At 39.5% G+C, this 25,772-nt stretch overlaps 2 protein-coding genes across 15 annotated transcripts in view; both read left to right on the plus strand.

Annotated features, from left to right (window-relative positions):
* LIMS1 (LIM zinc finger domain containing 1) overlaps nucleotides 1-16,083 on the plus strand; it is a 67,655-nt gene extending 51,572 nt beyond the window's left edge. For 7 of the 12 annotated variants that reach the window (XM_085583554.1, XM_085583577.1, XM_085583543.1 and 4 more), the window contains 9 exons: nucleotides 4,723-4,789; nucleotides 6,858-6,978; nucleotides 7,815-7,964; nucleotides 9,106-9,256; nucleotides 10,036-10,128; nucleotides 11,505-11,553; nucleotides 13,659-13,734; nucleotides 13,982-14,173; nucleotides 14,559-16,083. In XM_085583554.1, the coding sequence (XP_085439680.1) occupies nucleotides 4,723-4,789; nucleotides 6,858-6,978; nucleotides 7,815-7,964; nucleotides 9,106-9,256; nucleotides 10,036-10,128; nucleotides 11,505-11,553; nucleotides 13,659-13,734; nucleotides 13,982-14,129 (855 nt within the window). In that variant the 3' untranslated portion in view covers nucleotides 14,130-14,173; nucleotides 14,559-16,083. The remainder of the gene's footprint in view (nucleotides 1-4,722; nucleotides 4,790-6,857; nucleotides 6,979-7,814; nucleotides 7,965-9,105; nucleotides 9,257-10,035; nucleotides 10,129-11,504; nucleotides 11,554-13,658; nucleotides 13,735-13,981; nucleotides 14,174-14,558) is intronic. The other 5 variants (XM_077781555.2, XM_085583588.1, XM_085583580.1 and 2 more) reach the window with 1 other exon arrangement.
* Nucleotides 16,084-19,173: 3,090 nt separating this feature from the next.
* LOC110478774 (E3 SUMO-protein ligase RanBP2) overlaps nucleotides 19,174-25,772 on the plus strand; it is a 33,566-nt gene continuing 26,967 nt past the window's right edge. For 2 of the 3 annotated variants that reach the window (XM_085583355.1, XM_085583364.1), the window contains exons 1-6: nucleotides 19,174-19,487; nucleotides 21,961-22,028; nucleotides 22,564-22,675; nucleotides 23,280-23,432; nucleotides 24,269-24,499; nucleotides 24,933-25,078. In XM_085583355.1, coding sequence (XP_085439481.1) covers nucleotides 19,413-19,487; nucleotides 21,961-22,028; nucleotides 22,564-22,675; nucleotides 23,280-23,432; nucleotides 24,269-24,499; nucleotides 24,933-25,078 — 785 coding nt within the window. In that variant the 5' untranslated portion in view covers nucleotides 19,174-19,412. Of the gene's footprint in view, nucleotides 19,488-19,808; nucleotides 19,926-21,960; nucleotides 22,029-22,563; nucleotides 22,676-23,279; nucleotides 23,433-24,268; nucleotides 24,500-24,932; nucleotides 25,079-25,772 lie in introns of those variants that run through there. The other variant, XM_085583369.1, reaches the window with a different exon arrangement.

Raw genomic sequence — 25,772 nt, forward strand, 5'->3', positions numbered from 1 at the left:
TTAACAGTCTAGAGCATTCGAAATTATCAGTTCTTAACACACTTTCAGGGGTTAAGACCTGATCACATTCATATTTCTCAGCTCCAGGTTGATTTGCCTCAGATTAGGAGGGTATTTTGTAATAGATTTCATTTTCTTTTACATTCCCCTATCATGGGAATTCAGAATGTGGCTCAGCACAGAGTGGTAGTGAAAGCTCTAGACTGGTTCATAAAATACACCGTCATTAGTATAGGGAACAATAGGTAGTATGAGTCAGGGAATTACTGTCAGAGAGATAAAGCCCTGCTTGAGTAGCTTACAGTCCATCTTAGGGTAGCAGGATTTGTGTCATATGAAGATCTGAAAAGGAAAATGAGCAGAGTGTAAAAGGAACAATTATGTGCTCTCACATACAGGTGTCATCCTTTGGCAAGAGCGCAATAGTTTATCTTCCATTGAAGCATTTCTAATTTTACAGAGCCACATTATGTGGTAATGAGAAGAGGCTGAGGGAGGACTGTGGATTGCAAAAGAGACTGTCTAAGGGGATTCCTGGGGATTTGCATCTTCTCACCTTGTTTGAGGATCAAAAGGCTCTAGGGATAGTGTTACACAAATTGTAGTAAATTAGCCTCTAGTGTTCCATAAGACATCAAAAGGTGAGCTGCAAGGCAGAATTAATTAAATAGAAACAAAAGAACACCCCCTGGATACATAGCAAGTTGCATTGCAATTGTTAATATATACTGAGCTGGCTCAGGAAAGACTCCATCCTGACATGTTAAGATCTGAGGCAAATGTAAAGTGATACGAACATTTCAAAACTAAAATATTTGTAATTATGTTCATAAAACTGTATTAAACCAATAAAATGTATTTTCTCTAAATAATGAATACTTTATTCATTCTTTTTCTGACTCAGAAAAGAATTAGACATTCCAGGGACCTCTTTCAGACAGTTGAATCGTCCTTAAAGATAAAAGTTTGGGAAATCATGCTCTAGGCAGCCCGTATCTTCTAGAGGAGACTACTGCAGAAAGAAAGTTCTACTTTTGGACCTAGTTCAGGAATGTTGCAGTCTCTCTGTGTTGCTCATGGGTGGCCATACCTGAATCTCAGTGGCAGAGGCAAATATCCTATTGGTGCTTGGATATACTGGATGTAGGCATTTTGCTTCCTACTGCTACCTTGTTAACATTCATATTCATGATGATTGGTCTTTGAGCACTCTCTTACTGAAAAGTGCTGCTCTCAAAGACAGTAAGTCAGAACTGAGTGCCAGTAGATTGTCCCAGGAATTAAAAATAACACTGTATGTTAAATATGTTTTGGCTAATGTTGTTAGGGGTTTTTTTTTTCAGTCTGGCTAGCCTGAGAAATGTTACATATAAAGTGGAAAGTTTCAGTTAAGGATAGACACTTCTTGCCACAATTATTACAGAGGTAAAATAACAAAATAAGGATAGGCTGAGAATGCTGGGCCTGTTCAGACTCAAGAAGAGACGACTGAGAGGGAACCTCATCAGTGTATGTAATTGTTTGAAGGGAGGGTGTCAGAGGATGAAGCCAGGCTCTGCTTGGTGGTGCCAAGCAATAGAACAAGAGGTAACGGGCAGAAACTGATGCACAGGAAGATCCACCTGATCATGGGGAAGAACTTCTTTACTGTGCACTGGTACTGATTGCACAGAGAGGTTGTGAAGTCTCCCTCACTCGAAATACTTAAGAATCACCTGGATTCTGTGCAGTGTGTTCTAGGATGACCTTGCTTGAAGAGGGAGGTTGGACCAGATGACTCCACCTCCAACATGACCCATTCTGTGATTCTGTGAGAGGAAGGAAAGCCCCGAGCAGTTAGAAGGTGGCCTTAGGTTGGTGAGTGCTCAGGAGTGACTGACAGTGCTCACAGGACTTGAGATAATCTGTATCACTGTCAAGAAAACCTGACTGGAGAAAAGGGGCAGAAAGGACATCTTGCTCAGACTGGCTTAATGCAGTCTTTGAGAAGATGGGTGTTTTGGAGGTGTGGCCAGGTAATATGTTTTTCTGAGCAGGTTCCCGTGAGTATACACAGGCATTGTTGATTGTCCAGCATGAGCTTGTGTTTATTCTGTGCCTGGTTTAGCTAAGCTAGTATTTCTTGGAAATGATTTACAGCTCTTAGCAATTAGGAAGACAAATATTGTTCCCCTGCCTATTGCAAACCTTGCAGGGTTCCCCCAGTTAGTCATTAAGCTGCTTATCACACTTGCTGTCAAACACTGCCATGATAAGCCTTCATGCTGTGTTCCATGGGTGGAACTGGTCAGCTCTCCTGTGCTGCAGGACTTATCTCTGGGCTGCCTTGCAAGCACCCCCATCAGCACAGCTCGCTGTGCTGTGGCACTGGGGCCAAGTCACTCACAGGCACAAGTGGTGCCCATCCACTGCTCAGAGCCTGCACAGCATAGCAGGGGTTTTGTGGATGTCCTCTTGAGCCTGTGTTAGAAATGATAGTTGGATTCCTGAGATCTGCATGCCTGATGTTGCACAGAAACTGGGGACGGCGGTATATTTGATTTGTGTTCCAGTTTGCTCAGTAACATCATTTTAGCAAGTTTTTTTATACACTAAATCTAAACAAAAGTTAGCACAAGCACATTCCAGTAGAGTTCTCTGTTCTTTGCTGTTAAGTGTGAAGTGGTAGCAATTCTGGTCTGCTTCTACTCCACCACCCGGAGGGTGTGTGTTCCTTAGAGCTGCTATTGTAGAGTTTCTCTACAGGTAGCAGTACACAGTCCTATACTAATGGCAGAACAGATGGTCATGTTAGTTTCTATTCCAGTTGTACCTCAAGTGTTTTCTTAAAATGGTTTTTACCAAAAGCTGCCTTAGAGAAACAATCTCTAAAGTTTCAGTTTTTGTGCATGACTTTCCACTTAAGTTAGCTAAAAACATGCAGGTAAGCTGGAGGTTATTTTACAGTGAAATTTTTTATGCAGAGCCATTTACCTCATGGACCTTCAGCATACAACAGTGAAATGACCTTACTTTTAAACTATGTACTGTAAGATTTGTTACAGAAGCTCAAGGCTTTCTGTGATAATAACTGCTGGGTCATCCACAAAGGGCAGCACAAAGGAGCAGAGGTTGAAAATAGAAACAAGACTAAATGGAGACCAACCTGCCTGATGCAAACAAAGAGGGGAAGAAAACCTGTTTGGTCTGTTCAGATCAACATGTGTGGTGGCTTTGAAATCCAAGCAAACCTAAGCATCCCCCATTGGACCACCTGTTTAAACAGAACAGGAAGCTTTCCATTTTTTTCAGTTTGGAAAGGATTTTATCATGCAGGAAGCAAGTACAATTCACAATGAACGAGTAATTTCCATTACTCCTTGAGAAAGTAATAGCCTCGTACCTCTCAATTTTATAATTTTTTTAAAAGCCCAAATTAAAAAGTAATCTGTTTTAGAGTATTACACTGGAATAGCACTTGATAAATTTCTGACAGAGACTTCTGAAAAGGTCTGAGTTAATGTTTTTCTGTTCCTAAGAGGTGCAATTCAGATTGGGCACAGATTTCTAACCATAAACATCTGGTGAAATGTTTTATTAGATCCCCATCCTGCCACTTGCATTTATTATATTTATATTGTATTTGATCCTTGTCATTTCATATTATACAACAGGTAATCTTGGAACACATTTTTGTATTCTCTGTCCATGCACAAATCCTTTTCTTTGTGGGTAGTATATTATGCTATTCACTTGGTTTTGTCTTAGAGCCGTTGAAAAAAAGAAGCGGGGTTTCCTGCTGTCCTCCTTGTTTCACTGTTTAAACTGAGACATTCAAATCCAAACATTTGATAGCATACCTGATATTGTCTACCTGGTTTTGACATGCTTATTGGCATTTGTGTCTAATAATAATGGTGCCTGAAGGTATCTAAATATTTCCCTTCATTTCAGCACACATTTGCCTACATGTTTTTACATATTCTTTGTCTAAGCTACTAATGCAGTACTGTTGAATCTTTTTATTCCATATGGGTTTTTTTCAATGAAAGCTTGAACTGTAGCTGAACTTATGTAAGCTGTGATAAAATTCAAATACCTTAAAATCAATTTAATTTGATCGATGTAGTGAACTTTGCTCTTTAATATTTGGACTTGATTATCTTAAGGGTCTTTCCCAACCTAAATGATTTTATGATTCTATGAAATATGCATCATGAAGGAAAAGGCTTATTTCCCCTCATGTTTTTGCTGAACCTCTTTACAAAATGCAAAGACTTCTGCCCCTAGGTGTTCTTCCTATCCCAACCTCCACCCTTTGCTATGCTTGGTCATTCTGACAGGAAATGTAGGGTGAGGAAGACATCAAATAGGTTTGGGAAAAATCCTTCTCCCCTCCTGCTGGCCAAGGCTGTTTGTTAGCTAATTTCCTGCTCAGAATGTGTTTGGTTGCCTCAGTTTCAATAGTTTGTCAAAATTCAGACATCTCTTGTGATGTAAATGGGTGACAGAAAATGCCTTACACTCTCAGCAGTACTGGAGAAATGGTCTGCTATTAACACTCCATGCTAACTAGTAGGTGAATTAAGGTGGGTGGATTGTAATGCATAGCACATGTAGCTCATGGTCTGGTCTTTTTGCTCAGCCCCTCATGTTTTACTACCTAATTTTATCTGGAAACACGCCATGCTGTTGCAGCATTTATGTTAAGTGCAAGTTCCTCATCCCTCTTTCTATTTGCAGTTTGAAGGGAGGAAGTACTGTGAACATGATTTTCAAATGCTTTTTGCCCCTTGCTGCCATCAATGTGGTAAGTTTTAAGGTGAAATACTTCACACAGATCACAAATGGGAGTGTCACTGGGGGAAGATGTGCTGTTCTTATAGCTGTTTTCTGGGAGGTGCTTATGTTCAGCTGAGTAGCTGAACTTCAGGAATGAGCTAGACTTCAGAGAAACTGGGGAGTTGCTTTTTCTAAAGGTCCTAAACCAGTAGGATTTAAAAATAAAATTTGCATTCTTTTAGTAAATAATCTAGCTGTTGAGCCAATGATCCAGTGAACAGACCATTCATAAACTCCTGATTGTATACACCGTTATATGTAATACTCCTGATTATTTATATCTGTATGTCTCTGTGTGCTGACATTTTGTCCCTTCTCATGTAGCTGAAACCATGTGACAAGACTTTGTCATCTGCTTTGACTCTTGTAACCCACCTGTGCTGTCCTACTTCACAGAAATTGAGACAATATTCATCGTCTGGTGTTACAATCAAGTGATGGTCAGCTGGGCCCCGGCTGATTTTTTGGAAACAAATACCTTTTGGGCTTCAGTGTCTAATGTCCATCCTACATGATATACTGAGGGATGCTTTTTATTTGCCACTGTTGATGCTTGTGCATCTGCTGTGTTGTAATCACTTGCATGTTTTCTTTTTCCCCTGTGTGTGACACATTTTGCTGGGCCAGAGCTGGGAAGTTGTTATTTGACTATTCCCTAAACTGCTCTGGAAGCCCTTGTGTTTCTTTGGCACCTTTGGCAACATGCTAAAGCTATCTCAGTGAGGCCTTTCCTTTTGTGGAGGGCTCACTTGGTGTTCAGTGAACACCAAGGGAGAAGGGAAGGGAAGCAAATGCTATGCAACTATGAATTTAAGGCTGCAGATGTGAACAAGTAGAGGAAGAAATGAGTTTGAGCCAATTTGTGAGGATCTATGCTGCCTATCTCCAGGATTTCTCCTGCACAGTTGCCACAGTTCCAGCTTCTATCCTCTTTCCTGGTATTGCCAGCACCCTTAAAACCTCATCAAAGTTCTCCTCAGAGCTGGGCTTTTCCACTGCTTGTACTTAATAAACACAGACAAAGTCAATGGGGCTGTTGTCAGTGATGAGGCCTTGAGCATTCCTGACATGTCTGGACTCCATCAGATTTGTTCTTGAAAAGCCATGACTTTGTGAGAATGCTACAGTCTCATGCTGGATGTTATCATCCACACCATTACCTGCCTGCTTGCTCCCTTTGGCAGCTCTTGGAGTTGTTCTCAAAAGCCAGAACTCAGCCTCTGACAGCACTGGGCTGAGCTCCCTGCACATTTTGCACTGCTCAGAACCCCTGGCCACACTGTCCATCAGCATAGAGAACAATTAAGTCACATATGATGGATAATTAATGTGAGAACAATTAAGTCACATGTGCAGTACAGTCACACTGCATGCAAAACAATAGTTCTCACATTATTTTTTTAATGCCTTATGGGACAGGACTCCTTGTGGTAGGTCAGAAGTTGTCTGTGTTGGATTTACTGTTCTGCAGCTTCACTGCACCTTTGCATTTGGATTCCATGGGAGTTTTTTTTGCAGGAATCCACAGCCACCCAAGCTCAGTTCTGTTGTACCTTGAGTATAGAATGCCTTCAAGGCTTGGTCCTAGTGGAGTAGAAACCTCTGCTATGTACATGGCAAGTTTAAATTGTCATACTCTTAAAGAAAAGAAGGAGAAAAGTTATTGGAACACAAGAAATCCCTTCTTATATTAAGTACTCCATAAATTTCTTAACAGCTTGAGAACAGTGAAGGGACCAAATGAGGATTGTTGCAGGGAGAAGGTGGAGTGTGCATGTCGAAGGACTTGTATGTAAATGGCAGAAGGTCCTCTATCAGCAAAAAATGTTTTCTTTTAACCCATAACAAAAAACAACAAACAACCCCAAATTTCCGGGGTTTGGAATCAGAACTGTGATATTGAAAGCAATGTGTCCTACCAAATTTTGAGGTAAGGAAAGGAATTATGATTGTAGTCATTGTAGGGTTTCATTTGTGAGTTACTTTTAAGTTTGTCTAGTATGGTGTTTTACATCCTGATGTTGTGTTTCTTACAGGTGAGTTCATTATTGGTCGTGTTATTAAAGCCATGAACAATAGCTGGCATCCAGACTGCTTCTGCTGTGATATCTGCCAAGCAGTATTGGCTGATATTGGATTTGTCAAGAATGCTGGCAGGTAAGTCTCCACTCTTCCTTCTGTTAACTGACCATAAATTAAATGAACTAATAGTGGGACTGAGAGGTTTTGGTTCCTGAGGCTTTCCAGCTTGAATGGAGCAACTGAAGCATTGTGACATGGTCTAATCATGCATCACAAAACCACAAGATCTTAAAATATCTACATTTTGCCTGCTTCAACACCAAGTTTCATGGCAAACATTTTCTTTATCCAGTGACCTTTTGGGGTCATTGTTATATGTAATAATAGAGAAAACTTTCAGATACAGAAGCATTGTATTTTTTAAAATAAAAATATTTACTTTCTTTTTCCAACTTGGTTCTCCAATTTTAGTCTAGTTTGGAACCATATTTAATAATAATTGCTTAATGTTCAGTAGGACCCCTCAAAGAGTAGGATATTTTTGCCAGCTGTGATCAAAAGAATGTTTTACAAGTGGATTATATGGCCATTGGTTTCTTATGTATAATATAATATACAGAATTTCTACAGAAGTAGGACCTGTGTGCTTATATAGCTTCTAAATGTTTAAGATTTTGAAAGTAAAACATTCATCAATGAGACTCCCAAAGAAACCTTGTTTTCTGTGTTTCAATACAGCTTTAACTCAGATGAAGAAATGATACTCCTGTGGTGACAGAAAATTAGAATGATCACCCTGAGCTTGGGCAATCATTTTGGTACTTTGAACTTCATTTGCCTTAGCAAGGAAGTTGTTTTAACAAGATTCAAAAAAGAGCTGATTGAAATGAGGTTCTGAGAGATTTTTGTTTGCATTTTGCACTCTAGTACCTGGTAGCAATACTTAGTTCTCTTTTTTTATGCCATTTCAGACATCTCTGCCGTCCTTGCCATAACAAGGAAAAAGCCAGAGGCCTGGGAAAGTACATTTGCCAGAAGTGTCATGCTATTATTGATGAACAGCCTCTCATATTCAAAAACGATCCTTACCACCCTGATCATTTCAACTGTGCAAACTGCGGGTAACCCGAGTTCTACAAAGGGAAACAGGAAAATGCTGGGCTTATTTGCTCCATCAATTTAAAGTGAAAACTTGTCCTGTACAACTGATAAGAGGGGGTGGGGTTTGGATGTCTTGTGGCCAGATGTGTGTTACTGCTTTTGGCTTGGTGGGGTTCAAAGAACAGCTGACCTGCTGGGGACTAAAGAAAGATTGGACTCTACAGGACAAGGTGGTACCTTACAGAATACAAAGTATTGACACAGATACCATTTCTATAGTAGTCAAATGATAGCTCACTATTCTGCTAGAAGGGGAAGAGAAGTGGTTCTCTTCTGTTGTTTGAATAACTGCCTTGCCTATATTGGTTTTTTTTTTTTAGTTCAACAGCATCCAAACTTTGTTCTCTCTTCTGCAACACATGAAACTGCACATTTCTACATTCTGCACTGATGCAGAGATGTAGGATGAGCATTGGAGCATGGAGAATTGTAGGACATAGCATGGATTCTTAGTTTATTTCTGGCACAAAGGAAGCTACTATATCAGTGCCACAGCAAAGACTGATTTGAATAACAGTATATCAGTGGCAACCAGTTGAGAGTATTTGTGATTACAGTCACTTTTAAGGTTTAGCTGTTCTCAGTATCTAACCATGCAAATTACTAAAAAGTAGAGTTTATAAGATTCTGCAATGGGAAATGAATAAACCTAGCTCATGTGGGTCTGTAGTTCTCTTTCTCTGATGTTTGGTACAAGGAAAATGTAACTAGATATAGAGGACTACATTTTACTTTCATTTGAAGTTATGCAAATCTAAAATAAACTGGCGATAAGTGCCAGAATATAAACCAAACATGTGCAGCTTTCACATGCAGATTTGTGCTGCTTAAGCAGAATGACAATAGGTCAGTAGCTGTTTCCAGAGAGACTTGGTGCACCTCTCTTTGCAGCCTGGTCTCAGCTTACTGAGATCAGAGGTGAACTGTGTTATATTTGATGCTGCTGCATTACTGTAGTATAAATATAATTTCCAAAGCAAATGCTAATTTTTCTTTTCACTTCACTTTTCACTTCACTTTACACTTGAGAGTAGAAACTCTCAAGAATTGACATTTTTGAGTGACCTTTTTCATGCTCTCAATTCATTAACTTCTGAACAGGAAGGAACTTACTGCTGATGCTCGTGAGCTGAAAGGAGAACTCTACTGCTTACCCTGCCATGACAAAATGGGTGTCCCCATCTGTGGGGCATGCAGGAGACCAATTGAAGGCCGTGTGGTGAATGCTATGGGCAAACAATGGCATGTGGAGGTAAACATCAGATGCTATAGGATCTCTCTTACAAATGTAAACCTTAGCATATTTAGCTGTGATTTTGCTGTTCAATTTCAATGAAAGGATTCTCAAAGTTTGCAGCAATGATTATAAATGCCTTCTCCAAATCCCTCTTCAGCCTTATTGTGGCTGGTCTTCCACTGTGAAATAGGAGTTACTTGCCACCTTACAGAGGAGCTTTGACTGTGAAACTAAAATCAGTAATTCAAAGGAAGCCGAGCAAGATCCTTACAAAATAAAATTTCAAAGTTCAAAGCAGTACATGTGGAAAAGAAGTCAAATCTGTGGCAACCATGTTACTAGGCATCATAAAACCCCTAGGTACATATTTCTTGAACAGTTCATGTGAGAGTTCATATTTCAAGGCCACATACAAGATTTAGTTCCACATCTTCCATTTTAATTAGATAAATTGTTTATTCCTTCTGTTGTTTTGAAAGTCTCCTCTAAGAAATGCTTTCTTCACAAGGGTGTAATGATAATGCAGATTATTTAATAACTCTTAATTCTGTTCATTTATAAAAATTGAGACTCCATTGCTTGATTTTGTTTTGTAACTTTTGGATTGAAATGTTGAAGACATTAAAAGAAATATTACTTTAATGATCTAAATGTGGAAACAAAAGTTTTAACTCTGCTTTTCAAGATGGCTTAGTAGACCTCAGCCATGTTCAAGTACTGGACATAGTTTGCTTTCCAGAAGAAAATAACGTTACTTCCAAAAGATAAAAATTTTATTGTAATTTTCTTTGTAGCATTTTGTTTGTGCGAAATGTGAAAAACCATTCCTGGGTCATCGTCATTATGAGAGAAAAGGTCTGGCGTATTGTGAAACCCACTACAATCAGGTAAGGTTGCATATTTTTAAAATGGCATTAATTGGTAAACTCACAATCAGATAGAGATGGAAAATCATGGACATTCTTCTGTTCCGTTAGAGGCACCTCTGGGTGTAATGGCAATTAGTATATGTTCTGTTGTGTTTAATTTATACAGGTTTCCCTATTAATCTGTGTGGCATTAAAAAAGAAAACTGCAGGTATTTCATAAAGGCTGGCCAGGACAATCAGTATCAAGTTGTTCTTCAAGCTTAGTGGTACTTAAGTAGAGCTGTTATGGGGCTTTGACGTGTCTGTGGATCAGAGCAGCTAACGACAACTAATCTCTCCCAAGAAGTTAAAGAAGATTTGCTACTCACTAACTGCAGTTTGGAGGCCCCAGTGAGTGGCATGGGTTTCCCTGCAGCTGCTGCTCTAAGACACTGTGTGTTGATATATGCCATTGCTCAGTCATTAGGCTGATAAAGACTTGCAAGACTAAATTTGTCAGAAGACACCCTCTAGTGACTGCTTGCATTTATGTAGAAGTTACATGTGGCAGCACCACCCCTCTACAGATGCCCTTGGATGGGGAGTCCACCCCATGATACATAAACATATTTTTCTTTGGAAGCCATCTGTGTCATGTCACATTCACCTCCCTTGCCTACATAAATACATGAGGAGGGGTTACACCTGGGAGTTGTATGGCATCTGCTAATTACAGATGGATTCTTAATTGGTCATTAGTGATGAAGGGCAGATGATTGGTGCTGGCACACATGCAGACTGTAAATGCTGTGACATTCATAGTAATAGTGTTGCAGCTAGGATGGGCCAGGTATGTACACCAGACAAGAACTGTCTGTAAGAGTGGATGTCTTTTCCAAGGTTAACTACTACAGTAAAAAAAAAAAAATACATGAAGTTTTTGGCACTTCTTGTTATATTGTGGACAAATGTTAACCCTGGATAAATAATTATTATTTTTTGTCTGAAATTTTCCTTTTTTAATAAAGATAGAATTTTCTTACAGTTACAGTAATACATTGTTTTAGTCATGCATGTTAGTCTAAATGTCACGTTTTCTGGTTAGTAACCTTATGTATATGACACCAACTGCTGTATTTCAAATCTTCAGGATTAGAGAAATCTTGAAACAAAACAAAGTCATACTTACAGAGAATCAAAGGTAGATAAATGTTTTCATCTTTAATATTATCAAGAATTCTTGTGATGAGATGATGCAAACCAAACCAGACTTGCCAGCATTCTCTTTATTTCACTGGAACAAACAGGAAAGCAATTGTGCCCATCAGCTGAAACATAGTTATTTTGCTAGTTTGATAAGCTACCTTCAATAAAATCATTATATTAAAAATGTATTACTTCTCTTTCCTCTTCAGCTATTTGGTGATGTTTGTTTCCATTGCAACCGTGTCATTGAAGGAGATGGTAAGCACTTCCCTGTTTCCTTAAGTTTCCTTTTTGATGGAAGTTCTCTTTAAAAGTGAAAGGGGGAAGCAGCCTGGTTTTCATTAAAACAAAAACAGATGTTCTCTTGGCCAGAAATTAAATTAGAAGGGATTAGTCAGAGACCAAATGGTAGGAAAACCTACCATCATTTCATGATGGTAGAAGACCATCCCATGGCCAAAGAAAACTGTGAAACGCCTTAGTGATATGTAGAGGCCAGAGATGCTGGAAGATGCTCAGAAGTGGCTTCCTGCCACAACACCTTCAAAAAACAACACATGCAAGGGTAAGAAGGAGCATACAGGCATCTCCACAAATGAATTTGTGGATCATGAGCCAAATTTGAAAAAATATTTAGATACTGAAAGACATGGGTGGGCACTGTTAGGAATTTTTTTTTAATGCCTTGTTCACATTATCCTGGAGATATTTACCTATCTATTGCAAGCACCTGTCTTTTGAAAATCTAGGCTTATGATAATGTCACAAAACCAGGAATGATCACACTTGGAAACATATGTCCTAAAAAGGCAGAACTGCAAGTAATTTGTTTGTTTTGTTATTTTTTGCTTGGGTTTTTGGGGAGAAGGGGGTGGGTTTGAGTTTGTTTGTTTGTTTGTTTGGGGTTTTTTTGATAACTATCTCTGATAAAATGCTGAAAGCAAAATAGTCTACCTGAAATAATGTGACATTATGTGCCTATTTACCATCCAAAGTAAATACTATATTAGCCTCATCTAGGCCAAAGGCATTAGCAAAGTAGGAGGAAGCTTCTAACATTCAAAAAGTGACATAAACTAGTTTATAGTCATGGAAGTATAGGGTAAGACATATATTCTGTAGATGTGCTTTCCCTGCATTTTCTGGACCACACTATGCCTTCAGAATGACAATTCAAAATGCTTTAGAGGAAAGAGTCCTCATTTTCAGGAAAATTCTACAGAAATGAGCAGAAATTGAACTTTCCTGATAACTACATCTCTGTATGATTCTAACCTTTCACCATATAGCCCAACACCCATATTGTAAGTTTTGGTCTCTAAACTGAAAATAATACAGTATACACTAATTTCTTTATTTTCAGTGTATGTCTTCAATTACATTTATTCTTTCATTTTTGCACACAAATTTTGAGTCAGCTGTCACAAATTTGGTATCCAGTATTGTTCTCTTTTGGGTGAAACAAATATCTGTAGCAGCAGTTTTCCAGGAGGGTGTTTATGACTGCATTACTGGGGATGCTTGGGAGCAAAGACTTTCACCTGTCTAGTGTTATGCTGGAAAGTAGTGGAATAACTGTATATCTGTGGACATGCTTGCCCCATAGTGCAGGAAAAACCCTCTGAGTGACAATGCTTTGATACTCCTTATTATTGAGAAAACACTGTGAGAAAAACATTGAGAGATCAAGTGAGAAAAACATGGTAAGAAAAATACTGTCCCGCATTCTCTTAGGAAAATTTTGGCAGGGGAAACTGGAAAGTTGTATTGAAAGAGAGAAAGAACAGGAACTGGATTTACCTACAGAACAAATAGGAAATAATTCGTTTCTCTTCAAAGCAAAGAATAAAGAGAGTCCATTTTTTTTTCACCTTGGTAGTGCTGATTTACCAGCAGTGTCTGGCTGCTGGCCTCACATTATTTACTTCAGCTGGGGAAGTGCAACTGTTGATCGCAGTGCATTCTGAACTGGATCTGAGAAATAAAACTATGAAAACATAAACACAATTGTGCTGGATTGCTCTTCAGCTGGAAACATTTTCTGATTAAGCTGGAACCTGGCCTCACAGAACCATTGCCTGAGATCAGCTGGATTTGAGATGAAGTGGAAGGGAAAAATAGGAGACAGAAATAAGTTAAGCTGGTCTTGCCTCAGGGACAGCTGTATCAATGCTTCACAGTCCTGCTAATTACACTCTAAAATGTGCCTCGCCAGTCTGGCCACATTATTATGGTCCTTAATACTTGATACAAGAATCAATGACTGTTCTTCACACCTCATGAATATGTAAACTTAAAATTTTTGTAATCGCTTTTTCTTTTTATTGGTAAGGCTAATGATTTCTTTTTTCCCATCTCCCTAGTTGTGTCTGCTCTGAATAAGGCATGGTGTGTGAACTGTTTCGCTTGTTCAACTTGCAACACTAAGTTAACCCTCAAGTAAGTTTATGGATAAGTGTGATGTCTTCAACACATACCAGTGGTTCTCTTCAAAGTGTAGGTGTTGCTGTAGTGTAGCTGTTACTGATGAAAAACATGTAAGCAGCATCAAAGGAATAAATGTCTCTTCCTCTTGCTCCACTTGGTACTTTCCATCTCTTTCGCTGTCTCCTCAGGTCTTCCTTCAGTTAGTCTTCCTAACTCTTCTCCTTTTCCATCCTTTATTTTTTCTTGTTTAACTCTAAAGGGATAAGTTTGTTGAAATTGATCTAAAACCTGTCTGCAAACACTGTTATGAGAAAATGCCAGATGAATTTAAGCGACGACTTGCCAAACGGGAACGTGATGCAAAGGAGAAAGAGAAGCAGAAAAAGAAAAAGCCAATCTGTTTGTAAACTTCTTTTCCTTCTCACCGCCACCTCTGCTCCTTTCTTCTGTGGTTAGTCCTGAGGATGTTTTTTTTGCACTTTTGCATGAACTTATGGCAGTCAAAACCAAAATATTTTTCACGCAACTGCAACTTAAAATACTAACTTGTTATTCCATTATCTTATGTTTAGTCTACAATTAGATTTGAAAGGCTTTCTAAATTACACAGTTAATAAATATGAGCTTTTGGGCAAAATCTGCATAACTTACTCAACAGGGTATTGTAATCACTGTCTACAGTGTATATAACTTGTAAAAGTAACTTTATGTATTTGTATAAATTGGAGGGTTATTTTTTTGCTTGTGCACATTAGATAGGAGAATTTTTAAAAATTCTTTTTTTCACTATCTTGTCTGCTAAAACTTTGTCTGTTTCTTTTGCTTTGTTGTTTTAGGAATAAATTTGTTGAGTTTGATATGAAGCCTGTCTGCAAAAAGTGTTATGAGAAGTTTCCTCTAGAGCTGAAGAAAAGACTGAAGAAATTAGCTGAAACTTTGGGAAGGAAGTAAAGGCTTCATCTGCTCTCCTCTTCCTTTGTGAAAATCTTACAGATACTACTTGTGGGGTAGGGGGGAGTTGCTGCTTTGAGGCTGCAGTCAGAAAACAGATGCTGATGCATGCCTTCTATCAACCCAAAATATATTAAGATTCTCTGTTCTTTATAAATGTATGCTTACTTGTTGACAAACAGACGATACTTCCAAAATAAATACTAGCTCACCTGAAAGGTTTCTGACCAATAATGCCATTGTACTGATGCAGGTGGCCCATTCTGTACCCTAATTCTCTGTGGAACTCTTCAGAGAGAGAAAATTTGCTTGTGAACACCACCTGTGAAAACAAACTTTGCAAATATCCCCAACTTTCTGGATGTGTATTGTCATTTATGTTAGTGAAGATATTAACCTTCATATTAAGCATGCAGACAAAACTCGCCCAGCTCAAGTGATTTGGGCAGGGAACCAGTACACTTTGCCTCTTGGAAAAATTCACACTTGGATTTCAGGCTGAGTCGTCTCATTAAGGAGCCTTGTTTCAAATGGTTTGAAAACTATCAGATTTTTAAATACAGCCACTGTACAAATGACATACATAAAATGATAAAAATTATAGATTATGCTTACATGATGAATGTTTCTACATCAGGCTTAGCATGAGATACTTATATAAAAAATGTATTCCTATTGCAAGAAATGAGCATACTCAGAACTACTTGAATTTTGCTATATTCCACTTAAAATAACACATTAACTTCTATATATGCTTTTGCATTCTATTTACTTTTTGTGCCTTATTCTGCTGGACCATACATAACAGTTTACCATTATATATATATAGTTTTATATTTTATTTCATATTTTTATGCATAAACTATAATAGAAGGTATTTTCAAAAGATAACATACTTTGCCTTAATTATACAGGATGCAAGAAATACTTTATTTGAAATGTGAACATGTGCATTTAAAATCTAGCTTCTAGACTTCACTGATTTTCAAAACAATACTGAAAATGTGTATTTCAATTAACTGGCAATATTACTTTTACACCACTGTGTGTAAATATGCAAGGTTTGATCCTGCTAGGATCTACTTCTTTAGCCAGCCATCCTCAAGGACTGAGTTTACAAATAATAAAAATTCTTTATAACATACATTTAATTGTTTTATACTATTGATTTCTGTCCATGCAAATTTGTTTTATTTTTCCCTTTCTTATAGAAAATACAGCTACTTAGGTCTTCTTGACGGTACGAAGTATGCAAACTTTTTTTTTTATTTTTGTACATTAGTGACTTAAACAGATTTTATGTAATTACATAACAGGAAGTAAAACTTTCTTTCCTGTTTATGAAAAATTAGTTACTTTAAAACATCTGCTTTCCTGTGTCATCAATAAAGCCCATGTTATTAAACCCTGTATTACCTCTTATTACCTCTCTGGAGTAAATGCTTGAGATGGGTGGGAAAACAGTAAGGCTCTCTTGGATCCCTGAGCTTTTTACCTGTGACTATGTAAATACTTCCTTCTTATCCTGACATAAAAGAGACATATTCCTTTCCTAAAAGCATATTTGACTGTATGTAGTTCTAAGGTTCATAAAAGAAACCTTATGTTTCTTAAGGTTTATGTTTGTTTCATAAGGAATACCTTGATTCTTCTGGATATTTTCTGAATTGGCACAGTTACTAGGTTTTCCTAAAGAAAGTATTTTGTCTGAGTGTAAAACATACATCCTCCTGTTAACTTTTTCTCTCCTGTTTTCACTGTAATGAAGCTGTCTCCTAAAACTTCCAGTTTATTCCTAGGTAGGGTATTTTTTTACTATTTTATCCTACATAATTATTGAATAGGATAATATTTATAAATGTAGTCAGTCCCTTACCCTGTTGAAGACTATAAAAGCTTAAAATGTCCTCAAAAATTATTTACTTAACTAGCACAATAACCCTTTTGGAATTTTGGACTGTGCCATGGATTCAGTAGACCACACACACTCTTGCTTCCTCCTGAAGTTAAAACTGACTTCTAGGTTTTCATGTTACATTGACTGTACATCTCCTCCTTCAGCCTTATGGCTTAGAGCTGGGAAGGGTCACTAGCCCCAAAGCTGAATGGCAAGACCTGGCTTATATTCCCATTGTTCAGGGTTATATCCATCTGCAGCACAGTGGCTTCAGATTTCCCCTCCACTCTGTTGGCCCTTGGGGCCTGACACAGGCTGGGTTTTTCCATTTCCAAGTTCCTGATGGTGAATGCTTCACCAAGGCAGCACCTTCTGTTTCATGAACTCTAGTGCATGTATGTCAGACCCCACGATGTAGCACTCAAAGCATCTGAGGGTACTTCAGGGTTCAAAGACTGATGGAGTATGGAAAAATGCTGGATGGAAGGGACCACTAGAAATCAGCTAGCTCAGCCATCTGCTCAGTGGGTCTAACTTCAGAGTTGCATCAGTGCAGAAGGTCTTGCTTGGCCAAATTGTGAATATCACTATGCAAGATTTCACAGGCCTTTGTGGATAGTATGTTCCAGTGCTTCATCACCCTCATTGGTGAAAATACTATTACTGGAGTCCTGTCTCAAGTGGAGAGTTCCCCAAATCCATACTGCTCTCTTGGGAACTTTGTCATTAACTACCCTGGCACATGGTCATGAAGAGGATTAGTTAAAAGCTGTTGCAAAGCAGAGCCAGGCAGCAAGCTAGCAATTAGGCAGCCTGGACAATTACATGTTTGATGTTTAAGCTCACTTCCTGGTCCAAAGTATTATAAATATTTGAGTAGCTGCACATACTTCCCTAAAAGAGGCAGAGCCTAGTACTGTTTTTCTACCCATGACCCCCTATAAAGTCTGTCAAGGAATCCATGAGCCTGAGATTTGGGAATGGATGCCTCAGAAGCTTTGTCCCTTTCTGCTGTATGGATCAATTATGCGTGGGCAAGAGAAGTTCCTTTAGAAAGCCTGGTTAAGCTGGCAGTAGGGAGCACTCCAGAAAGCCCAGTGGATGTTGCTTTAGGGGGAAGGGCTGAGCCTAAAGCCTTCCTGCTGCCGGCAGTGGCACATCCTGTGCTCAGTTCCGATGAGCACAGTCAGGCTGCAGCGACAGCTCTCGAGCCAATGCTGTCCTGCCTGCTCCTGCGACCACAGGGTAACAAGGGGGTGCCCTTCTACAGCGATGGTGAGACAGTGACCAGTGCCAAAGTACTGGACCTGGTATTAATTCTTTCAGTCAGGGTCTTACATGGATGTTGCTGGTCTTAAAAGTAAAAGTTGGCTATGTTTCCTTATTTTTCCTGCAAAGAGGGTAAGAGCTGTGAGGCTGTCAGTATATTTTAGGTGTAGCAGGAATTCTGTGACTGTCAATGGGTTGTTTGAGATTGAGAACTGGAGAAATTTTTAATTACATTTCTTCAGAGACATGGCCCAGTGGCCTCATTTTGACCAAAGCACCTGAACTGGCAGGAAAGATGGCTAATTCCAGTGAGTAGACTCAGGCTTCCTGCTGGGAATTTCACCACAGGGCTCATCCTTGAGCCACCAAACCTGTAAAACTACAACTTGCAAATCTGTCCTGCCTTGAGGGTTGCTGGTCCATATTTTAGTCCATGTTCCCAGCTGTGTTTTAGGGCTTAATTGTTTAATTATACTATCCACAGTGTCTGGAAAAAAAGGCTTCTCACCACAGCTGCTACAATATTTGGAGACTCATTTTCTAGAACATTGGATCTCAGGAAGAAGGTCTTTATGCTTAAAGATTAAATTTATAGTTGCTCTGAACCACAAACTATAGAATCATAGACTATTACAGGTTGGAAGGGACCTTAAAGATCTAGTCCCAAGCCTCTGCCATGGGGGACACTTCCCACTAGGCCAGATTGCTCAGAATTCCATCCAACCCAGCCTTGAAAACTGCCTGGGATGGGGCACCCACAACCTCTCTGGGCAACCCGCACCAGTGCTTCACTACCATCACAGTGAATAATTTCTTCCTTGTATCTAACCTAAATTGCCCCTCTTTTAACTGTACCCATTACTCCTTGTGCTATCACTACAGTTCCAGACAGAGTCCCTCTCCTGCTTCCCTGTAGGCCCTCAGATACCAGAAGGTTGCCATGAGGATTTCACAGAACCTTCTCCAGGCTGCACAGCCCCAACTTCCTCACCCTATCCTCGAAGGGGAGATGCTCCTCCACCTGGCAGCTTCGTGTCTCTCCTCTGGACTTGCTCCAACAGTTCCACGTCCTTATGGTGTGGGTGCCAGAATTGTTACTTAGCTTTTGGTTATCTAAATATAGATCCATATATAGATATATACACATATATAGAGTATACTATTTCGGTAATAAATGTGTTATCACCATCTATATTTTTACATATTACTGAGGTGAGTTGATTGTATTTTTAGGTGAGTAAATGCTAACGCTTGGCTCCTCACAGTTTTCCGTGACAGATTTTCTACCCCAGCTCCACCGCCTCCCCCTGTCCGTGCGCATGCGCGGATCCGGCCGGGTCCCGCCCCGCGCCCGGCCGTTGATTCGGGGGCGGGGGGCGGGCGCGCCGCACGGCTGAGCGGGAACTTGCGTAACGCGCGGCGGCCGCGGCGCTCCTGCGCTTCCTCCCTCCTTCCCTTCCCTTATTCCCTCCTTCCCCTCCGCGGGCGCCGGGCCAAGGCCGCCGGGCCGACCGGGAAGGCGCGTTCCGCCGCGACAGAGGCCGGGCGCGGTCCCCGCCGCCGCGGCGGCGCCATGATGAGGCGGACGAAGCCCGAGGTGGAGCGCTACGTCGCCTCCTTGCAGGCCGCGGCTCCGTCGCCCAGAGAGGTGAGCGCGGCCTCGCGTTGCCCGCCCGGGCGGGCCGGGGCGCTGCGGCCGCTCCGTGCGGCCGGTGTGGGGCCGGTGTGCGGCCGTTCGTGCGGCCGCCCCGCTGGGGCGCTGGGGGCCCTGCCGCCCGTCCTGAGGGACCGCCGCCCCTCGAGCCCGGCGAGGCCCCGCTGCCGCCGGGCCGGGCGGCGGCCGCTCCCCGCGGGCTCCCCGCGCCGAGCCCGGCGCCTCGCTGCTGGCGCTTGGTCTGCTTGGCCCGTCCTCGTCCTTGGCGGTAAGAGGAAAAAGGTTCCCTCTCTGACGGGGTGTCTTTTTGGAGATACTCAAAACCCACCTGGACGTGCCTGTATCCCGTGCCCTAGGTGACTGAGCCGTTGCAGGGTGTTGGACTAGATGATCTCCAGAGGTCTCTTCCATTCCTGACTATTCTGATATTCTGTGAGTTATGGTGTCTTTGGAAGTATTTCTGAGCACCTAATTACTCAGGGTCTCTGTAAATCGGGTGAGGTGGGGGAAGCTGAGGAAGGGCCAAGGGGTTTGGCGTACTGGAGGAGCTTTCCCGACCTGGGAGCAGTGGTTTGCTAGAGCTGTGCACCTGTAATTTACAACTGGTAAGCCCTAGTATAGTTTTAAAGAGTCCATCAGTTCTCTGAGTACAGACTTCTTCAGTTTTGTAGGAGTTTAGTTCCTGTATTTTCTGAGTTTTGTTTCTCAGAAAAAGATTCCCGGGTTTCGTTTTCTCAGAAGAATCTAATCAAGGGACACGTGAATCACTTTCAGTTTCCTTTTTATGTGTTGTGTCATTAATTTTCTTGTCTTCATAGCAGTATTAGGAGAGGAAGAACTAGAAAAAAAATAATCTTTCTGTTGTATTTTATTAACTGGCCAGAAGGATGAGGACTTCTGCATAACTTGTTACCATTTTTCATTGTATTTGGAAAAGGATCACAGTGAGCAATCTGACGCAGTTCATGGGATCTGATTAATCCTGAAAGATCCTGTTCTACTGCTCTTGAATTGATTTTTTTTTTTTTTTTTAGTTAGAATATTCAGCACTATGTTCTATAGTGTGAATACATGCATGTTCACCATTATGCAGTAGGGCCTTTATGTGGGCCATCATCATTATTTTTATCTCTTTCCTAACAGCAACAGAGTTGTTCTGTGGCTTAATTGCTTTGGATGCTGGTTAGAACAGCCAATGGCAAGGACATTACTCTCAGAATCATAGATACTCTTTAATTGTTTTGATGTTCCTACTGAGCTCAAAAGCAAAATAAATCTTCTCCTGTTATGTTTAAGACCAGCTGGTGCATGTTTACTTGTTTAGTTGTTTTTTTTTTTTTTAATAAGTAATGCTTACTACTAATTGTATAAGCACAGTCACTGGTGGAAAATGTTGTTTTTATTTTATGAGGGGGGTGCTTATAAGGCTGCAGAGCATTTATTTTGAGGTTTCTTTTCATCCATGTTTAAAAGAAGATGCCAAATGCAACTCTACTCTGACATGTTTCAGTGTTTCCCTTTTATAATAGGCTTCAAAAATACAGTCTGGAAACCTGAGGTATCCTAGGAGGCCTGCTTTAATTTTTAACTGCTTCTTAAAATTTTTCATTAATAACAGTGGTGAGAGAGGGAGGGAGACTTATAATTCAAGTGAATTCAAAATATATGCAATTATTTGGAATCATAGATGTAGCTAGCTCCAGTATTTTTTTGTTCAAAAGCAAAATTGTTTTTGAACTGATGTTGAGAAGTCAAGCTTTACATTTGGTTTCCTGCTACTTTTTTGCTTGTAACTCTGTCAGTACTTTTAACTCACTCCTTTCACTTTTCCTCCCCATCATGCTTCTGCCACCTTGGCTACTTTGTTAACTACCTTGTAACAGAAAGATTGTTTCACCTCTTGCTCCCAGGGTGTTTTTTTTAATTATTTTAGTCAGAAATCAACTATTACATAAATTTATTTTTTACCCAAATTGAGAATTACTTAAATGGAAGTTGCTTTTTCCTCAATTATACTTAAACGTATACAAGTATACTTAGTAGCGTCTAATGGCAGTACACTCCAGTAGGGCTAAATGGCAGATCTCTCTGGATTTGTAGAATATCTTTTTTCCTCACTACATTGCAAAGCAATAAACTAAATGTAGATTACACTATTCTTCCATTCTCTTTAATAAGTGATGTGTGAAGTACCATGTATGTAAAGGCTTGTTGTTTTCCTCTCTTGTAATCTCTATCTTCTTAGTAACCTTTTTATATCAAAAACTTTTATTCTTTTCATTCTTAAAACTACAACTTTCAGAAATGAACTCTTATATATGATGGATGGGTGGTTTTGAGCTGATAATATTGTCAGATCCAGTCACTTGAGTATTAGGCATTGCTGAACAGAAAGGTCACTCAATAGGGATTTACTTTTGAAGTACCGAATGTCTAAAGTGTGTTTGTTGTCATTTTTCTCCTTCAGAAATCGATGAAAGGATTCCTCTTTGCTAAGCTGTACTTTGAAATAAAAGAATATGAACTTGCTAAAAGGTAACATGCATTGATGGACATTTGTTTTTTTGTTCTCTAAAGTGTAAAAGGAAAGCTTTGTTTATATGAAGTAGACCAGAGAAACCAAGACGAATATCATGCTGCTTTAAGCTAGCAGTCAGTGTGGGCATTGAGTTCTATTTAGATCTTTGTAAAACAATAATTTAAAAGAATATTAGCTACATAGTACTGAAAAAACTTACCTGGCTGAAATGGTTGGTTTTTTGCTTGTTGTATTAAATAGTTTTTACCATTAATACAAATTCCTGCTTTTGTTATTTTAATAAATGGAAATAGTGGCTGGTGAGTAAGTAGCATTTGTACAGGTATAAACCACATTGCTGCTTACTTAAAGGTCTTGACAAAGTGCCTGGAACAAAACATGTCTATACTTCTGTTGTCTGGCCAAAGCATCTAGAACAAAATATGTCTGTGTGTGCTGTATGGCAGATAAAGTTGCCATTAGAGCTTGGGTGGGAGGGGGAATGTTAGTGAAAAATGCTGGTCAAGTAATTGACTTTTTTCCCCTTCATAGATATATATCTACATACCTCAATGTACAAGAGAGAGATCCCAAAGCACACAGATTTCTTGGACAAATTTATGAAGCTGAGGGTAACATAGAAAAAGCTTTTGGGTGCTACAAGGTAAGTACTACATTCAACTACAACCCCTAATGTTCTGCTTTATTCCTTTATAAATGGATTTCTATAAAACCCTTCTGTGGCAGAGCATTCTCAAAGCCATAGAAGAAAACATGCTCCTGGGAAGACTGTTTCATACACACTTGACAATGGAAAGCACATGAAGCACTGCAGAGAAGATTCTTCACTTGATATTGTTTGCTTCTGTAGTATATTTTCAAGTTGCATCTTTGTTTTTTCCTCTGGACTTGATCTTTGTGCTACCTTGTGTTAAATTCTCCCCAAGTCATGCATAGCCTTTTGGACTACTGTTATAGAATCCTGTAATGCAAATGGTCATGACAACTGGAATTTAGTTGCTATTAGAAAACTGCAGGCTTACTGCAGTTTTCCGCTTTTCTGAATTTTAGCAGTTTTATATGGGTGCTGTAGACTAGTGGTAACATGTAGAAAGGTTTTTCTTATATACTCTGTATTTATAGATTGAACTAATTTGAGTGGATGGGTATGTTTGCGGGGGCATAACTCTTACCTGTTCTACATGGATCATAAGTTGAAGTTGCCTTTTTTTTTTTTTAACTCCTATGTTTGCATGGCGGAAAAATAGCGTTCTGTGGAGTTGAACCCAACACAGAAAGATCTTGTATTGAAGATTGCAGAGTTACTATGCAATAATGATGTTACTGATGGAAGAGCAAAATACTGGGTTGACAGAGCTGCTAAGCTCTTTCCTGGGAGCCCTGCTATTTACAGGTTGAAGGTAAGTCAAAATTACCTTTGTTCAAAGGCTTGAACAAATTTTCAGCACCTGTCTGGAGTGCCTTTTGCATGTGACCTCAAGCAAAACTATTATTGTAGCATCTTTCACACTAATTAGGTGTTATACTCCTTCTAGTCTGACATTTTTGTCCAGTTTTAAAGGAAGCTGCAGCTGCATGCTATCATACCCTTTCTAATGTGGGAAGTTTAATCCTCTTGCAAAATGCTGGGAAATTGTTATTTATCACAGTCAAGAAGCTAAAGACTAGACAGGTGTCACTTGTTCTTTCCATTGTGTCAGTGGCAGGAAGGTAGCCAATCTGTGAACTTAGACTTTCTTGCTTTGCACTGCTGTTTTGTTTTTAAATTTGTATTATGAGCATTTTTGTGGAATGTGAGAAAATTCTCAAATACCGTGTAAATACTTTGCACAATGCAATTCACTTTTGCACAGGTATGTTAATTTTGTGTAGCTTTTTAAATTTGTGTAATTTTGGGCAGCAGCCACATTGAAGTCTCAAGGTGTCTGGATTTCTTTAAAGCAAGGTAGTCTATGGCATGGTCTGCTGTCATGAACCAAATGATTTGAGAAGCATGTCTCTCTCTTGGTAAGAGGCAAATTCTTCTGAGGACTTTTCTTCTGTGATAGTCATATACATTTTTAAATATTTGAGTATTTAATCAAACTTCATGTAGTACCTGAAAGCTATTAAAAGTACCCTAGCTAGAGCAATGTAGTCTATGTAGTGGAGGAAAGAATGATACCTAGTACTATAGTTGCTCAAAAGACTGATGTGGGAAATGAAATATTAACATGTTCCCTTCATGTTTCAACAGGAGCAGTTACTGGATTGTAAAGGTGAAGATGGGTGGAATCAGCTTTTTGACTTGATTCAAGCAGAACTTTATGCAAGACCAGATGATATCTACATAAACATCAGACTAGTTGCGCTCTATCGTTCAAATAACAGATTAAAGGATGCTGTGCTCCACTGTCAGGAGGCAGAGAAGAGAATACCTTTGCAGTCAAGCTTGGAATGGTGTTCCTGTGTTGTAGAGACACTTGAGGTGTTTAATCATATTTTGATCCTGTGGTAGTCTTCCATATCTTTTTACCTGGTCTATTTCTCTTAGTGTCCTTATTGTGACATCTATTTCTCAAGGGAATTAACTCCTTCAAATGCAAGTCTACTGAAACCAGGAACTACAAAATCCTTCTTGTGTTTTTTTTTTTTAATTGGAATTTTCTCCCTAAAATTAAACTTTATAGTGCTATTGAGTTTCTAACTTCAAAAGCTGAGTTAGACACAGCAGTTCCATTAGGGATAAAATTGCTCAAACAAGTAGTTCCCTGGAATTTTGCTGCTGAAGAATATGTTAAGGTCTCTCCTGTGAAACTGGATTATGCAATAAATGCTTCTAGTGTGTTATGGAGAAGTACTGCCCTTGTCTTCATGGAAGGATGACTGTTCCTTATCCTGTGATGAACTTTCTTCTTTAGGAATATCTGGAATCTTTACAAGACTTGGAGTATGATAAAAATAACTGGAGAACTATCAAGAAAGATCATCTGCTGGCCTATTCCAGCTTTGTCAAACTGAGACTTTCTTCTAGAGATGTTCAGGAGTGCAGAGAGGCACTTGAAAGGTACTGTTTGAACTTTTCTGTAGTAAGAAAAAGCCCTCTAACAATCGTTTGGGGTCACATAACATCTGCCAAGCTTCTGTTTCATAGTTTTTGTTGGTTTTGGATAGGAGAGGATATTCTCTATACTGACCACCAAGAGTGGTTCTTACTGGGTGTGAACTCCAAGCGATCTTTTGACAGATGTTTAAATGGTCAGCACACAGCCATGGAGAAGACTCATTTATATCCTTGTACATTCTTTTCCTTTGATTAGAAAAGTTGTTCTGTACTTCAGCTATTGACTAGTCCAGATTTCCCAGACAATTGGAAAAAAAACACTGACCCAAAGAACTCCAATCCAATGCAACAAAAGTCTAACTGAAAAGCCAAAACTACCTCTTGTGTATTAACTTTGTCCTAGTCATTCTATTCTTAAATAACACAGCACACTGGAGTAATTAGGAACTTTGTGTATCTAGTATAATGAGGAGGAAGGAAACCACCTGAAGCAAGAATAGCCTCCTTCAGAGAAAACTGGTAGTGTTACAGCTATCTTAAAGGTTTACCATCTGTGGTGCACCTAGAGTAGTACAAAACAGTGTTTGTAGCCAATAATTTGATTTAGATCTATTTCTTTCTTGCCATTATCTTTCCTTTGTTACTGGTTTTTACTAACTTGTTCCTCAGTAGTATAATGGCTGTTATATTGCATTCT

This window comes from Lonchura striata, chromosome 1 (assembly GCF_050655825.1).
Source record: "Lonchura striata isolate lonStrDom1 chromosome 1, ASM5065582v1, whole genome shotgun sequence".
Taxonomy (NCBI): domain Eukaryota; kingdom Metazoa; phylum Chordata; class Aves; order Passeriformes; family Estrildidae; genus Lonchura; species Lonchura striata.